The 17,608-nt window shown below is 42.1% G+C and overlaps 1 protein-coding gene across 2 annotated transcripts in view; it reads right to left on the bottom strand.

Annotated features, from left to right (window-relative positions):
• Nucleotides 1–721: 721 nt before the first annotated feature.
• PDGFD (platelet derived growth factor D) overlaps nt 722–17,608 on the bottom strand; it is a 186,523-nt gene continuing 169,636 nt past the window's right edge. For both annotated transcript variants that reach the window (XM_026675624.2, XM_026675623.2), the window contains 2 exons: nt 10,399–10,610; nt 722–1,029 (listed from right to left, as the gene is read on the bottom strand). In XM_026675624.2, the coding sequence (XP_026531409.1) occupies nt 895–1,029; nt 10,399–10,610 (347 nt within the window). In that variant the 3' untranslated portion in view covers nt 722–894. The remainder of the gene's footprint in view (nt 1,030–10,398; nt 10,611–17,608) is intronic.

The raw sequence follows: 17,608 nt of genomic DNA on the forward strand, positions 1-17,608 counted from the left end.
GTTGCAGCAACCTGGGGGTCATGTGATTTGCAATCTCCCCAGGTGGCTTCTGATGAACAAAGCCAAGGAGTAAAGCCAAATTCACTTAAAGACCGGGGGATTTTAATGACCATGGCAAAAAAGAAAAAAGATCATGAAATGAGGTGCAATAATGTGATGAGTTGTTTAATGAGTCATATTGCTTAGTAATGGAAGTTCTAGTCCCAATGGAGGTCATATAAGAAGACTACCTATGTGGATTCTAACAGCCTTGGCTCCAGCTTGCATAATGTTCAAACTTGCTTGCTCTGATCGGACTACTATAATGCATATATCTAGGTGTGATGCCTGTATGGTTAGATGCCAGATACTATTGCTACTTTTATACCTACTGCAGCACCAGGATTCTGTAAACCTAATATACCTGTATGTGTTGGTGGCTGTCTATAAATTAGCCATTTGGCTAATTTGGTTCTAAATGGCTAAAATGGCTAAATTAGCCATGATGCCCCTACAGGGTTTCCTTTTTCCTTAAGTTGGACTGTAAGTGTGCTTAAGGGTGTTTGTGCAAAGGATTTTGTGCAAAAGTATTGTGAGTACATGCACGCATGAAGGGTTTTAAAAGCCAACTAGGAACTCAGCCAAACGAGTGCTGTCCTCATGCAGCTTGATTTTCATCATAGGCCTGAAAACATTCAGCCCTCGAGTTCACTTGTTTTCTAAACTCAATCCCAGATTTGCATTCAGAGTTGTCAATCTGCTTTATTAAGGGTAAGCTGTCATTGGCATTTTAGCACTTCAAATCAAAAGGCTACAGATGCAGGCTTTTTAGCATAGTTCGGTAGTCACTGGGCAAATTAGCATGGACAGCTCCTTCTCCCTTTTATGTTGCACATAAAACCAGGCACTCTGCTTTTATCGCGGTGGCCTCGCACTGCAGATGCAGTCGCAACGTTCATGGTGCTCCAGTTGAATATCGATCAGTGACATGTTGGGCTTGGTTCTGCCTCTCCTCCTGAAATTACCTGCTTCAGGGCTAAATCTCAGCACCTAGTTAGATAAAAAGGGAATCAGAAGGCAATTAGAACATGTACGAATCTTCCAGGTACACCACCTCTCAATAATGTGGAAAGGTAATATTATTCTTCAGCCTTTGATTACATATTGATCTTTTGCATGTCTAGTTCAAGTTCAAAAGAAGCTTTTCCCTCCATCAACTTACATCTAGTATCCTCCAGGTATTTTGGAAGTATAGGAAAGGGGAGGCTATGATGATAAGGCCGTATGAATCTCTTGGATTAATTTCAAGAGAATTTCATCAATTGTGAGGTGATCGGTCAGAATGCTTAGTAGAAGTGATTTGTCTCTTCCCTGGTAATGATCCTTAGGAGAGGAGAAGAGGGAGAAAGGAAAAGGGAGGAGAAGAAAAGAAAACAGGAGGAGGAAATGGAGAAGGAGGTGGTGGTGTTAACTGGGATAAAAAAATGAGGAACCCCGCCCCCCCCACAAAAAAGAGAGAAATGATGCCTAATCATCACAAACTCTTGGGTTGAGGCATATGGGTCATATGCCACCACTGAAAAAAGATAAGAGAAGATGCTTATTGTAACTATAACCCAGGGGCGTCAAACTCGATTTCATTGAGGGCCACATCAGGGTTGTGTTTGACCTCTGGGGGGGCAGGTGGGTGTGGCCAGCTCAATATCACTCGTGTTGGGGGCAATTGTGGTGGTCCCAGCATTCTGCCAGTGAAAAGTGATCAATTAATTATAAGCAGGCCCTCCCATGCTCCGTTTTTCGCTATGATAGCCTCCTGCAGCCCCTCTGCCAACAAAAAGAGAGCTCAGGAGAGCCGCCGCAGCCAAAAATGGAATGTGGGAAAGCCTTGTGCAACCCTCCTGAGCTCTGTTTTCGCTGGCAGAGGCACTGCAGGCTAGTCCTTTGCTGTTTCCAGGGCAGCCCCGCGGGCCAGATCTAAGCACCCTGTGGACCGTATCTGGCTCCTGGGCCTTGAGTTTGATACCCCTGCTATAATCTGTTTGGATCTTCATAATTTTCACCAATCCTGTCTTTGGAATAAGGCAAATTGGTAGTGGAGACAATTCCTTAATGGAACGATGGATGCTTCTTTGCTACAAACAAAGAAGAGTTTGGTTCTTTGGAAGATTTAATCTGGTTTCCTGCAATGAATAAGGGATTAAATTTGGTGGCTTTGTTCCCCCCCCCCCACTGATTTTGATCATCCCATCTCCAAAAGGGTACGGTACAATTGAAAAGAATATGGGTAAAGGTAACCAAAATAGTCAAGGGGCTGAAACAACACCCCTATGAGAAAGATTGCAGTTTTTGGACTTTTTCACATATACAATGTGAATGTATGAATGGAGAATCTGGGGTAAAAGAGGCACACAAGAATGTACAACTTTATGTCTGATGCAGGAAAAGTGGTGGTAGAAAACAGTGAAGGTAGAAACCTTCAATGACCTAAGATGTGAGGCATAAATGTAGTAATGAATTACTACAGTAAATAACTATGGAGCCCCTAAGAAAACATTCTTCTCACAATCCCTTAATACGTCAAAGGCCATATCAGTCCCCAAAGTGGACCCATGATAATAAAACTGAGATGGAAAGTACAACTGGTATGCCAGATTTATAGGAATATAAAATATTATGATGTCCTTATGCATTCCTATAGAATTGACAATATAAAAGAAGAAGAAAAATATGAGCCTGTCCAGAATTTTTGCCTTGTGACTCTATTGAAAACCCTGAAGGGTTTTACTTAGGTACTTTCCTTTAGTGAAGAATTGGCTTGACATACAAACTCCATCACTCTTTATATTTCTGTTCCTCTTTTAAAAAAAAAAAAAATCACCTTTTTGATTTACTAGTGAGGGTTGAACAATCCACTGGATGAATTTCAGATTTTTAAAATGAAGTTTATATGGAAATAAATTAAATTTGAGGCCCAGAGTTGAAATTGTGTGGGGAACTGTGGTTTATCATTAGGGATGGATGATCAGGCTATTTGCAGTTATCTTAGTTTCACAGGTATTCACTCTCTCACATGCCTGTATTAATATATCTGTGGCAACTGCCACTCTAAAGGACTTATTCTCACCGAGAGATACTGTATATGGGAATCTTATTTTGTAATATTACAAATATTACAAAGGGATATTGTTTCAATGTCCCTTTGGATTTTTTGTGAGAGTCTTCCTTTTCTGTTCCCTCTTTCCTCTTTATGGAGATTATCTTTCAAGGTTGCTTGCACTACCTTCTCCTGAACTTAGGATCTGCTCCTTGACCCAACTTGGTCTTCTTTGGCCAAATGGCTGGAACAAGTGATGGAGCATCTTACCCATTAGAGTCCACAGGTCAAAAGGAGGCCCAGGTAACTTGGTAAGACATGTCCCCTATCATCACAATGGGCCTGTCCATGAAGAGTTAAAGCTGTGGTGAAGCTGAAGAACTATCAGGAAAATTCACAACCTCCAGAGATTGTGAATGCTCCAACACTGGAAGTTTTTAAGAAGAGTTTGGATAACCATTTGTCTGAAGCAGTGTAGGGTTTCCTGCCTAAACAGCTGTTTGGACTAGAAGACCTCCAAGGTCCCTTCCAACTCTGTTATTCTATTCTAAATGCTGTGCTAATTGTCACAGCAGCCAAACAAGAGATCTGTTGTGTTGATCGTTCCTCTAAAGTGAAGCTGGCCAGCATCGTGCTGGAGAGCATCATGCTGACACAATAAGGAAGGGCAAGTGTATCTAAAAAAGATACTGTTTTAGAAACATGTGTCTAGTAAATTAATGCACTATGTTGCATATGAACATTTTGGACCATGTAAGATTGAAAAAAAAATACTCAAACTGAAGACGACTACACCTTATTTCAGTATTGGCTAGTTTCCTTCCAAATCTGGAATAAACAGAATATTATCATTCATAATTAGGGATTTCAGTGTTATAGAATTTATAATAATTTATATACAAAATGTAAAATGCTGACCATGCATGCGGCAAAACAACCACAAGGTGGACTTCGTCAACTGGGCGTAAATGTTAGTTATATCATGGATAGACAATTTTCATAGTTCTATCAGCATTTTCTAATGCTCTTCTCATCCCTCAGTCCTCTAGAATACTTCTCACAATCCATAGCTTACCCTTTTTCTCTAGATGGGTAGGGGGACATTTTCAGATAAATCAATGGTCCACAGCCTTTCTTTTGAATTTTTTAACAGTTCCTTTGTGATGTGAATAGGGCATACTGGCACCACCATATGTCAAGTTATTATTTATCTATTTTAATTAAAGACCAGTAGCTTTCAAGAGTATTATCAACAAGACTTTCATGTGAATGGATTTCTATCGTTTCTAATGATGGCATAATTGTGACTTGCCTTTCTCTTGCAGCACAGTTCTTTCAAAACCTTTGAATACCTGATAACAAGTAATATCTACATGGATAATAACCAACACATCAGCAAACAAACTTCTCAGCTGGTCCTTTCCCTTCTTAAGGTATTGAGAAAAGGGATTCTCCTCTACCATGTATGTAAGGTTAATTTTGAAAATCCCGAGTCCCTTGTGGAACTGGCATGTTCTCCTTTTTAGATGGTTATATTGATTCTAAGATACAAAGGAAGTCAGTGTACTACTGTCAGTTATAAAAAAAAAGTAGCTAGATTAATATGGAGCAAAGCAATGGTCAACAGCCTTCCTTCTGAATGAAGGAGAGAGAGGGAGAGAGGGAGAGAAAACATACATACACAGAAAGAGGAGAAGTAGGAAGAGGAGGAGAAGAAGGGGAGGAAGAAAAAGAGGAAGAGGAGGAAGAGGAAGAAAAGAAGAAGAAATAATGAATGAACTGTTCCTGAGTTCACATCAATCTTACCCTTTGATGTATCCAAAATAGATTTATTTTCATGGGTCCTATTAATGTTAGATTTACACTCATTGTACTGTTAATTCAGCAGTAAAGGCAGAGGTAGTATTCATCAGGTTCTGACCAGTTCTGGAGAACCAGTAGCAGAAATTTTGAGTAGTTCGGCAAACCGGCAAATACCACCTCTGATTGGAGATTTTACAATATCCTTTCCCTGCCACGCCCACCAAACCACACCCACAGAACCGGTAGTAAAATTTTTTGAATCCCACCACTGAGTAAAGGATACATATACAGCACATCTAAATTTATCATTGACAGGTCATTTGAGGCTGAAGCTAGAACACCATCTTTAATAATATTAGTCTGTAATATCATAAGAATAGAAATACCCCTAGGGCACATCATATAAGTAAATTTCCTTTATTTTATATATTGAGCCCAGGAATGTAGGACTTTCCATATGGAACTGACCACATAATCATTCCATTGGCTACTATCTGACATGTCAACAGGCAACAGAATTGTTAAAATTCAGCAGATTCATCATAAATTATATTAACCTTTGGCTACGAGGTAGGTATTCCATCTCCATTTTGGAATTGGTATATGCATTTTTCCTGCTTCTGTCCATACAATAAATTCAAACTGCTTTTATAAATTTTTCCACATCACTAGCCCAGGCAACTAAGAAAATTAAGATCATGGCATCTGGCCCTCTCTATTCCTGGCAAATAGATGGGGAAGAAACGGAGGTAGTGACAGATTTTATTTTATTTTCCTGGGCTCCAAGATCACCACAGATGGGGACTACAGCCAAGAAATTAAAAGACGCTTGCTCCTGGGGAGGAAAGCTATGGCATATCTAGACAGCATACTAAAAAGTAGAGACATCACCCTGCCAACAAAAATGTGTATAGTCAAGGCTATGGTTTTCCCAGTGGCAATGTATGGCTGTGAAAGTTGGACCATAAGGAAGGCTGAGCACCAAAAAATTGAGGCCTTTGAACTATGGTGCTGGAGAAGACTCCTCCGAGTCCCTTGGACTGCAAGGTGATCAAACCAGTCCTAGAGGAGATCCATCCTGACTGCTCTTTAGAAGGCCAGATCCTGAAGATGAAACTCAAATGCGAAGGAAGGACTCACTGGAGAAGATTGAGGGCAAAAGAAGAAGGGGACAGCAGAGAATGAGTGACTGGATGGAGTCACAGAAGCAGTCAGCATGAGCTTAAATGGTCTCCAGAAGATGGTAGAGGACAGGAAGGCCTGGAGGAACATTGTCCATGGGGCAGTGGTGGTTTTCAATTTTTTTTACTACCAGTTCTGTGGGCGTGGCTTAATTTGTGGGTGTGGCTTGGTGGTCATGTGGCTGTGTGGGCGTGGCTTGGTCACATGACCAGATGGGCATGGCTTTATGGTCATATGACCAGATGGGCATGGGTTTGTGGCCATGTGACTGGGTGGGCATGTCTTTGTGGCCATGTGGGTGGCCGTGGCCGTGGCCAGGTGACCAGCAAACCAAATACAAGTGGTCCTCGCTTAATGGCCGGTTGCTTAGCAAGTGTTCTAATTTATGACTGATCTCCCCAGAGTTACTTGACCTGTTTTGGAGTTTTGACACACACACACACACACACACTTACTTCTAACCCTGCTATTCTATGATTCTGTAAGGAACTCCTGCTGGAGGAGGGGGTTGGATAAGATGATCTCCGAGATCCCTTGCAGGCCAGCCCTAGATTGCTGTGTGCTTCAAAGAGTCTTCTGAAGCCAGGGTTTGTGTCCTTCCTTCCTCTCCTTTTTTTTCTCTCTTCTTTCTTTCTTTCTTTCTTTCTTTCTTGATTTCTTTCTTTCTTTCTTTCTTTCTTTCTTTCTTTCTTTCTTTCTTTCTTTCTTCTTTCTTTCTTTCTTTCTTTCTTTCTTTTTCTTTCTTTGTCCCTTCCTTTCATCTCTCCCTTTCTTTGTCTATCCCTTTTCTTCCTTTCGCTTCCTTTCTCTTTTTTCTTTCTTTTCTTTCTTATCTCTTTCCCTTCCTTTCTCATTCCCTCTTTTTCTCTTTCCCTCTTTCTCTCTCTCTCTACTCCTCCCTCTCTGTGTCTCTCTCTCTATGGGTCTTCCCCCCTCTGTATCTCTGTCTCTCTCTCTCTCTGCCCCTCTCTTTATCTTCCCCTCTCTCTTCCCTACTCTCTCTCTCTCTCTCTGTGTGTGTGTCAGTGTCAGTCAGTCTGTCTGTCTGTCTGTCTGTCTTTCTGTCTGTCTGTCTGTCTCTCTCAAAGCTGCAGCTGGGCCAAGCGCTCTTCGCTACTTTCAAGGGACGGTGGCAAACAGAGGAGCTTCCACAGGGCATGAACCACCCAAGTGGAAGGTTTCCTCCCTCTCCCTAACCTGAAGAAGGAGGAAAGCTGCATTGACTTGCTTTCTGCTGGTTGTCGTGCGGAGCATGGCGAGTTATGGCGTTCGGGGTGGCGGGGTGGGAGAGAAAGAGGTTGAGCTTTGCAATATGCTGTGGGGTGGAGCTCTGCAGCGTTTGGGGGCTGTCGAGCTTTGCATCATGGAGTGGAAGGTGGGGGGGGGGATTTGCAGACTACACTGGCAGGGCTGGGGGAAGGAGAAGAGGTGAGGAGGGGGGATTTGCGGGCAGTAGGGCTCAGAAGAGAGCGCGCACAAAAGTGGAGGTGCATCGCCCCCGCCGGGCGGTGGGGGTTGGGGTGTGGGGGTGGGGGGCTGAGAGGGGGGCGAGTGCTGAACGGAATCGCTGAGGGGAAGGCAGCGTAGGGAAGAGGCAGCTGGCCAGACCCACGCACAGAGCAAGCAGAGTGGTGGGTGGGAAGCCCCTGAAAGAGGACAGGGGAGAGGAGGAAGGAGAAATGCAGTCTTCTCCCTCATTGGGGGTGGGGGAAGGGTCGCCACGCGCAGATGGGGTGGATAGGTGGGAATGGCAAGCACACACGCGCGCCTGCCTCTGCATGGCTGGAGCTGAAGGCACCGGTGATGTTAAATGGAAATTGATGAGACGCTTCCAGCGCAGCTGGTGATCCTTGTTCAGCCATTCCCTTCAGGCGACCCTTCTCTTCCTTCACTCGCGACTGGCACACACACACACAGACACAAAGAGTGGGGGAGAGAGAGGGGAAGATAGGGACCTGGCCGCTTTGCTATCCCCTGCCGTCGCCCTTACCTTCTCAGGCCAGGTGAGGGAGGGGAGGGTGAGGGGCAGGACCAGCCACATCAGGCAAAGTGAAGAGGCGTCAACCAAGCACGGGCGAGTAGAAACCTGGGAAAGGTGGCTCCCGGCTAAGCCAGCTGAGGGGCTGCTGCTGCAGGCATTGGTGACAAGGGGGGGCGAGATGCCCCGGGATATCCGCCCACCCACCTGCTTGCTGGCTGGGCCGGGCTGGCCTAGGCTGCAAGAGGTACGTCCGCCACCGGGAGAAGGAAGAAAACGTGCTCTGGGAAGGCGGGCAGGCAGGCAGATGTCCCGGGGCTGCTGCACATGCGCACATCCACCCGAGCTGCCCCATGGCCACCATGTGATACGGAAAGCTAGGAGAGCAACTGGGAAAAGCAGGAGACCGGGCGATGGGGCGACCCCGTTCGGGGGTGTGGCCAGCCAGGGGTCGCCACCAGTTCTGCGACCCATACCAAATCACCGCTACCGGTTCTCCCGAATAGGTGCGAACCGGTTCAATACCACCTCTGCCATGGGGTTGCAATGGGTCAGACATGACTTCGTGACCAACAACAACAAGAAGCCCAGGCAGTCTGCACAAATGAATATACCCTGCTCCTAAAGTCAGTTCAACAATCATATCCCTCAGAGAGGAGCATTGAAGCAGGGCAGCAGCCTTTGCCAAGCTGCGGCTCTGTAAAAGTTTATTTTAAATGGTATTTGTTTATTTTAATCACCATCCTCATGCTTTTTGTTCCTACATACTTGTCTAAAGACCCAGAAGCAAGACTAGGAGAACTGATACAATACATCCTTCCCTTACACTATTACTCCAATGGATATAGAACAGGAGACTTTTCATGCTTTATCTCATGAGGAGGAGGAGGAGGACAAATAGCCACTCTTTGCTTGCAATTTACAACAGGGCCAGGTTGACCTGCTAACCCCAATTATACCTTTTCCTGACATAAGACCCTATCTTGCTCCCGTGCCATTATTTAAATGGTTGCATCCCTTAGACTTTTTTTTAAAAAAAAGAAAACGCTGAATCAGATGTCACAGTGCTTTGGCATTCAAATTCATAGTGGTTTTGTCTTTCTAGAAGAGATATATTTATTGGATATGTCCATCTTGATTGTCATTAGTAAATTTTACGGCAGTTAACAATGATTTGTGAGAGGTGCCGGTATTCTAGGAAGGAAAAAAATATATGTATTTTCAGCCAGTCAGAACCATCCAAATGTGCATTTATCTACTGATGTGGGAAACATTCTTAATTGAATGAGCGTCAAGAAGTAACCTTACAGGTAGTCCTTGACTGACAACTATTCAGTGGTGATATTCAATTTTTTTTTACTACTGGTTCTATGGGTGTAGCTTGGTGGGCATGGCGTGGCTTAGTGGGTGTGGCAGGGGAAGGATTCCCACTCTACTCCAGGGGAAGGATGCTGTAAAATCCCATTCCCTCCCCACTCCACTAACTTGCTTTCCAGCTCTGTTCTCCTGTGCAGGGCAACAAAAGAAGAGACCCAGCCGATCAGCTGGGACTCAGGAGGCAGAGAATAGATGGGGTCGGGGCCAGTCAGAAGTGGTATTTGTTGGTTCTCTGAACTACTCTAAATTTCTGCTACTGGTTCTCCAGAACCTGTCAGAACTGGCTGAATACCCCCTCTGCAACTATTCCTTTAGTGACTATTTAAAGTTACCACAGCACTTAAAAAAGTAACTCATGAGTTTTTTCATACTTACAACTGTTGCAGCATCCCCATGGTCACCTGATCGAAATTTGGATGCTTGGCAATGGGTTCATATTTATGATAGTTGCAGTGGCCCAGGACAAGTGCCCTTCTGACTAGTGAAGTCGATGGGTAAGGCAGATCCACTTAACCACTGTGTTACTCACAAAACAATAGTAATAGCACTTAAGACTTATATACCGCTTCACAGTGCTTTTATGGCCCTCTCTAAGTGGTTTACAGAGTCAGCACATTGCCCCCAACAACCTGGGTCCTCATTTTACCCACCCCTGAGTCAACCTTGAGTCTGGTGAGATTCCAACTGCCAAATTGCAGTCAGCCGGCAGTCAGCAGAAGTAGCCTGCAGTACTGCATTCTAACCACTGTGCCACTCTTGAAACAATTGCAGTGATTCACTTAACAATTGTGGCAAGAAAGGTCATCAAATGGGGCAAAACTCACTTAACCACCGTCTCGCTTAGCAACAGAAATTTAAGGCTCAATTGTGGTCGTAAGTCGAGGACTACCTGTACTTATCTTTAGCTAAAAAAAAAAAAAAAAAAGACAATGGCACTTGACAAACATACACTTTTTTAAAAAAATGACATAAAAAGCAAATATACCTCGTGATACTTCTTCACCAGTTTCCCTGCTGTACAAGCGCATTTCCCATTTGTCGTTCCACAACCACAGTTCCCTCCACAGCGCTGGACAAGGAGGCAGCGAGGGAAAAAGACGGCGTTGGTTTGCTTCAGCTCTTCCCTAATGTTGACAGAGTAATTCCTTGGAGTGCAGCTGTAACGCTTTGCCTCATCGTTCAGCCTGTCTAAATCAACTGAAACAGGCAAAATGGAATCAGGAGGAAAAAAAGAGAGAGAGCAGACTTGTGAATAAAATACCTCTTCCCCATAGAAGTCAATGAATCCATTAATATTGAGAGTTTCGCAGCGATAATTCAGCGCCAGAAAAATAAACACAGATGGCTGATGCTTCTTTTAACATCTTTATAAGCATAATAAGATTTTACAAACCAGTTGTAGATTTCTCCAACATGGAGCAAACTCAAACAGAAACATGTTGCAAGTTCAGAGCAGAGCTCCAGTCTTCAGCAAGCAAGCAAGTTAGTTTCATCTTCAATAGACAGACTCAGAGCTTCAACATAGCTGCAGAGTTGCAAAGCTTCATATAGAGCCACACCTAGGCTACTTTTAGTTTGAGTTTCCAGCCTAGGCTAGTTTCAGTTTCCAAACTATCCTCATTGGGTGATTTAGTTGCTATGCCTATTCATTGGCTGACCTTGTTACCATGCTCTATTCCAGTTCATGAATATACTCTGACAATTAATCTCTGGGCTAAATTAATTTTTATTACACAGGCATGATATTCCCCTCTGAAAAAAAAATCGGGGCCGGCCAAAAGAGACCCCCCCACTGCGCGCCAAGAAATCGCTGCCCAGCTCCCTTTTCCTGCCGCTCAGCGGGCTCCGCTCGCACCGCCTGGGCTCCGCTCAGGTATCTGGCTGGGGCTGTCAGGAGTTGCTACCGCTGGCGTGGCTCCGCGCAGCTCCAGTCCGCGTTGCCTCGGGAAGGGAAAGGCAAAACCAGGAGCCGCTGCTGCCGTTGCAAAGCGCCGCCCGCGGCTCTTCCTTTTGCCTTTCCCTTCCTGAGGCAACAGCGGGACTGGAGCCACGCAGAGCCGCGCCAGCGGTAGCAACTCCTGACTCGGGGCCTCCAAGGGGAGGGGAAGGAGGAGGAGAAGGGGGGAAAGGGGGGGGGCGATTCCCCAAAAAATCGGAATTCCGATTTTAATCGGAAGAATATCATGTCTGTTACAATACAGTCACCGCCAGGCTGTGCAGATCTTGGAATGGGGGCTTTGTCTGATGAAAGCTTTCAAACTATATTTTTAAAAGCAAAGAAAAACACATAGAAATTACAAAAATAGCAATAACATTAGCAATAGCATTTAGGCTTATATACCACCCTGTAATGCTTACAGAAATCTCTGGGTGATAAGCGTTATTTGTATATTGTCTCCAACAATGTGGGTTCACGTTTTATGGATTTCAGAAGGATGGAAGGTTGAGTCAACTTTGAGCTGCATCAGGATCGAACTCCAGGCTGTGGGCAGAGTTTACCTGAAATGCTGCGTTATAACCGCTGCACCACCAAAATTACAAATATTTGCATGGAAATGTTTGCAGAATAATAACCATGAAAAGAAAATGGAAATTATTGCATTGGAACAAACATCTCACTTTATGGTGTCTTTATATATCAGCTTGGATTAAAATGGTGTGTTTACATCAATTTAATGTGTTTAACACTTTGAAAACTGCTTTATTTCGCTCTTATTTATATAAAATTGTAAATTACCTGAGAGGGATATCCAATAAAAAATAAGCAATTATAATCAAAGCATGCAGAATCTTTATTTTAAAAGAGCCCAAATCTCGGTTATGGCACTAACTCATATATAGAATTGTGGAGTACAACAATCAAGCTCAGAGAGCACTTAGGAATCCATTATTGTACCATATATAGAATTATACTTTAGAAGTGACTTCTAGATGAAGTTGAAGCTAACATCAAGCTTTGTTTTCATATAATTTTAGACATGGTTTCATGCTTCCATAGTTTAAGCTGCCATTCATTTAACAAAGAAGTTACATGTGATTTCCACTGAAAAGCCTAAAATATCTTGATGACAGTTATCCTTTATAAACACAATGTATGTTATAGGTATATAACCTTTAATAATAAACAGATAAAAAAGGAAGTCAATATTTATAATTTGTTTCATTTTATCATCTTTCAGAATAGTTGTACTTTATTACTTTGTTATTACTTAGAATAAAATGGTCCAACTTGATTTTTTACATTTTTAACAATCTCCCAAATACACGTCTTGTTTAGTAATCATCATTTGGTAACATATCGGAGGAAAAACATCTTATATCAATTTTCTCTTAATGTATTATTTCCAGTGAAATTAATCTTGTTTTTCTATTGATACTCAGATTGTGAGATATCAATTGTTTTGTTTGAGTTCTGCATCCATTTGACCATGAAAACTTTAACCTGTTCAGATTCCAAATCCTATTTCAATAGTAACTTATATACAAAGTGTTTTGTATTTTGTGTTACAAGTATTCCAAATTTAACCAAGTATCTGAGCTTACGACCTTGTTTTTTAATTCCATCTGAACTATACCTCTTGTTTGCTGATAATGAAACCACAAAACTACTTTTGATCATCATTCTAAAGAGAGTATCTTGAATGGCTTCATGTTTGCTTTTTAAAGAACCAAATCTTGCAAATAGTTTTGCCAAATTCTTTACCATATTCATGAAATATACATTTAACACTCAAGCCAGAGGAGATAAGTATGGACTTCATCCTTTTTTTAAGTTATATAGAGTGATTTCTTATACTTGCAACACTTTTTTTGTCATTTATATATTACTTTGGAACAAATCTTATCTGATCAGAGGCTGCTAGGAGATTATTTATCTTTTCTGTTAGGATAGACATAAAAAAGTTTATAATTAACTTTGCATAAAAAGGTCCGCATGACTCAACACCTTCCTTTAAAACAGGGGTCCCCAACCACCGGTCCACGGACCAGTACCGGTCCGTGGAACAAGTCCTACCTGGCCGCTGACTTGCTGGGCGCCGCCATCTTTTTGATGAAAAAGTGCTTCCGGTGAGCTTTTCCAGGTAGAAAGCTCACCGGAAGCATGTTTTCATCAAAAAGATGGCGGCATACTGCTTCGTGAGCTTTTCCGGGTAGAAAGCTCACGAAGCACGTTTCATCAAAAAGATGGCGGTGCCAGCGCTTCCGGTGAGCTTTTCTGGGTGAAAGCCATTTCTGCCGGAAAAACTCACCGAGCTACGCCATCTTTGATGAAAAAGTGCTTCCGGTGAGGTCACGGAAGCACTTTTCATCAAAAAAGATGGCGGCGCCCAGCTAATGCTGGTAACAGGCCGCGCCATAAAAAAGGTTGGGGATACCGGGCCGCGGCGTAAAAAAGGTTGGGGATCACTGCTTTAAAAGGTCCCTGAAAGTACTGTGCTTCTAACCCTGTAACAAGGGAAACTTAGGTAATTAGTTCCTGCATAAGGGGAGGATTTCAAAATCCAGCATTCATTCATTCATTCATTCATTCATTCATTCATTCATTTGATTTGCTTTGTCAATCGCTTACAAGATAATAGGTATAAGTATAAACATGAGTAAGATAATAACATAATAATAACATAATATAATAATAACCAGGGATGGGATCCGACCGGTATAACTACAGGTTCTGTTGTTCTGCGTTGTGCGAATGCAATTTACGACCTGTTGAGCTGCTTGGACAGCTGAGCAGTGCTGCATGCAAATGTGCAGTGGTTGGAAAAGCCCTTTTTTCCTGCTTTTTCAACCGCAGCTGTGTCACGCAAAGCAGCTGTGGTTGAAAACGCAAGAAATAAAGGTCAGGTAAGAGCCCGGACGGGCGAGTGGGCCAAAACAGCAGCAAACATAGAACCAGTTCTACAGAAGTAGACAGAACTGGTAGAATCCCATCCCTGATAATAACATAATACTAACATCTCAGACTAGGGATGTCTAACTTCTCCATTAATACATTCAGTGAAAAGGAATCTATCACCTTTCCAGGCAGCTGGTCTATTGCTGAACTGGTCTATTGTTCATCCTATTATGAAGTGTTTCTTCTTTTTGCTCCCTAACAATCTGAATCCAATCTGAATCTGTGATTTATTGCCTATCCTGTCTTCTGGAGTCTTGACCTTCAGGTATTTGAAGAAAGCATGTGTTCTTCACTTTATAGTTTTCTCAAGGTTAAATGTTTCCAATGCCTTCAATTACTGTTCAAAGGACTTAATTTCCATTCTGTAATTGTCTTTCCTGACATCTAAAGTTCTTCCAGTTTAACTGATTCTGTCACATCCCAGGACTCAGCACAATACTTGAGGGGGAGATTGGACAAAGCAGAATGGTAACCATTACTTCCTGAAATTTAGGAACATTGTTTCTGTTTTGTATTCTAAAATTACATTTACTTTTTTTGTAGCCACATTCTTGACTTATGTTCAATCAACTGGTGGCTTAATTGTCAAATTAGATATGTCAGAAGTGTAAAATGATGGTGATGATGTTTAGGTATATGATATGGTCTTGCCTCAATATCATCCTCTTTTAGTTTAATATTCATATTTTTGGTAATATGGTTTTTAGAAGAGAAATATGTGGTAAAAATATAAAAGTGATTCTGAGTTACACATTCAAAATTTGGAATTTATCTTTAGGCTAGCTCAATACCTGTACTTCGCTACAAAACTATGTGGTCGGGCTTAGTTTTTTGGAAGGAAAACAAGGGGGGGGGGAATTCTGCCTCTACCTTCCAGCATCCATCGGTATTCATCTGGCTAGCATCCTGTCAGTGTGTGAGAGAGTTGAGGAAACTGAAACAGTGTTTGCTGTGTGAGCAAGAAGGAGACAGCAAGGAGCCTGGACATGGCTTAGCTCAACTGTTCCGTACTAAAGCTGGTTGCTGCTGTGAAACTAAAACTGAAGCTCCTCTCCTCTGCTTGTGTTTTGCATTTGGAACATATTTCTTTTCAGATGGGAGGGGAAGTAGAACTCCTTAGCATCAGCATGTGTTAATAATTTACAAAATACAAATGCTCTGTTGGTCATTTTGAAAAATCTTTTCTTAGTGAGCACCTAGAAGCCAAGAGGAACACACATGCCAAATTTCAAGTTTGTAGGCTTTACAGTTCTGGAGATTTTGTGATGATGCATGAGTGGTATTTTGCTTTTATATATATATAGATGATGAAGAACTATGGATTTACCAAGGATGGGTGTTGGAAAAATATTCTTAGACATAGAAAACAATACCTTATACTGATAACATGAGTTTAAGATTTATCTTTCTGTTCATGTAACAGAAAGACTGATAACTTTGTACAAATAAAGGAGAATATTCGTAACTCAGGGTTGAAGTGAGGAGTCCTTGGTGCTGTCTGAGCTTGTTTTCTTGCAGACGTTTCATTACCCTAACTAGGTAACATCATCAGTGCTAGTGCTCATGATGTTATTTAGTTAGGGTAATGACATGTCTGCAAAAAAACAAACAAGCTCAGAGAGCACCAAGGACCCCTGATAACTTTGTCCTTATTCTTTTCTTCTTTCACTTTTTTCCTGTTTCATTTCGTTTTCAAAATCCTTTTTAAAGCATATTAAAGGAACAGAAAGGAGGGGATGAGTTTTACAATTTGGTATGTTTGGTACGGAATTTAATCACCGTTGCTTTTACTTTATAGCAGGGATGCCAAACTGGTGGCCTGTGGGCCGGATGTATCACACACAAGCCATGCCCACCCAGCTCCACAAAGGGGGAAAGTGTCAAGATATGTCATGTGATGCAGCGAGTTTGACACCCATGCTTTATAAGAATGATTCTAGACTTCTGCTTTCAAATACTCTATTAATGTCAGACAGGAAACACCCGGTGGAAATGATGGTGATAGCTAAGGAGGACTTTGAATGATCCAAAGATGAAATTACAATTTATGTACTAAAACAGCAGTCACCAATAGCATCCAGTCATTTGTTGTGAGATTTTTTTTTTAAGTGGATAATACTTCTGAGATTACAAACAAGATTCTGCATGAAATCTTGAAAGAAAACACACTGACCAGGAGACATTTCGGTGATCTGATGCAGGATCTAAAATGTAAAAATTCTCAATACTTTCATATACATATTTTTTACATATGGGAATGGATGCCCAGGCTATCAGAATAATTAAATTCTGATATTAAATATATGAATCTTTAATAATATGTCCTCCATTTGCTATTTTCCCAAGAATGCCATTATCTCTACAAAGATGTATCTCTCTCCTTGAGATTTAAGCATAAAATCAATGGGAGTTACCAGTGCACTCAAGCACTGGAAGCAAGATCTGGTGTGCATAGCAAAGAAGAAGGAGAATAGAAAACTATTGATTATTCCTCTTAAAGGGTGAAATTTGATGCTCTGTCATTCTTCAAATTCTTCTGGCTTTCATGTCTGGCCATTCTGCCTTATTCTACTTATGAGGAAGAAAAGCTTTTCAATGAGAGATTAATTTTTCATTGTCACTAATTGTGGGCATATCCAGTCGCGGCTTTCCAAATGTTTTCCTACTGCTTCTGAGAGTGCGCATGCAGGGCTCAAAGACCGCCCTATGTATCAATGCTGGTGAAATGTGCTTTTTTTTTTAGCTCAGCTGAGGCGCAGCAATCCGCTCTGCCACACAAATCAGTTGAGCTAAAAAACAAGGGAATATAGGAGAGGTAACAGTGGGTGGGTGGGTGGGCAGGGCCAGCCAGAGGTACTATTTGCTGTTTTTTTGAACTGTTCAATATTTCCACTACTGGTACACCAGAACCGGTCCGAACCGGCTGAATACCACCTCTGGGCATATCTAACATCAATTCAGTTATGGGCACTGGTAGCTGACAAGTTGCAAAGGTAAAGAAGTGCATAAGAACTACCGTTCTAAAGTGACATCAGTGAGAAAGAGAGAGGAGATTATCTCCTTAAAAAATTTAGAGGCAAATCAATGAAATCTGGTATCCAAATAAATATTTAAAATAATGCTCTTTAAGTATGTAGAGAAGCTACAGGAGTCACTGAAAACAAATGCAAATGTTGTGTCTGTCAGTTACTGAATAAACACCAACTTTAGCAAAAGACATTTTATCCCTTGTGGGTAGTTCTCCGGACAGGGAATTGTTAGATTAAAATTCCATAGGTTCTACTTCAAAATGCTGGCT

This window comes from Notechis scutatus, chromosome 5 (assembly GCF_049901735.1).
Source record: "Notechis scutatus isolate UNSWTSFEM ecotype Mainland chromosome 5, rNotScu1.2, whole genome shotgun sequence".
Classification (NCBI taxonomy): Eukaryota; Metazoa; Chordata; class Lepidosauria; order Squamata; family Elapidae; genus Notechis; species Notechis scutatus.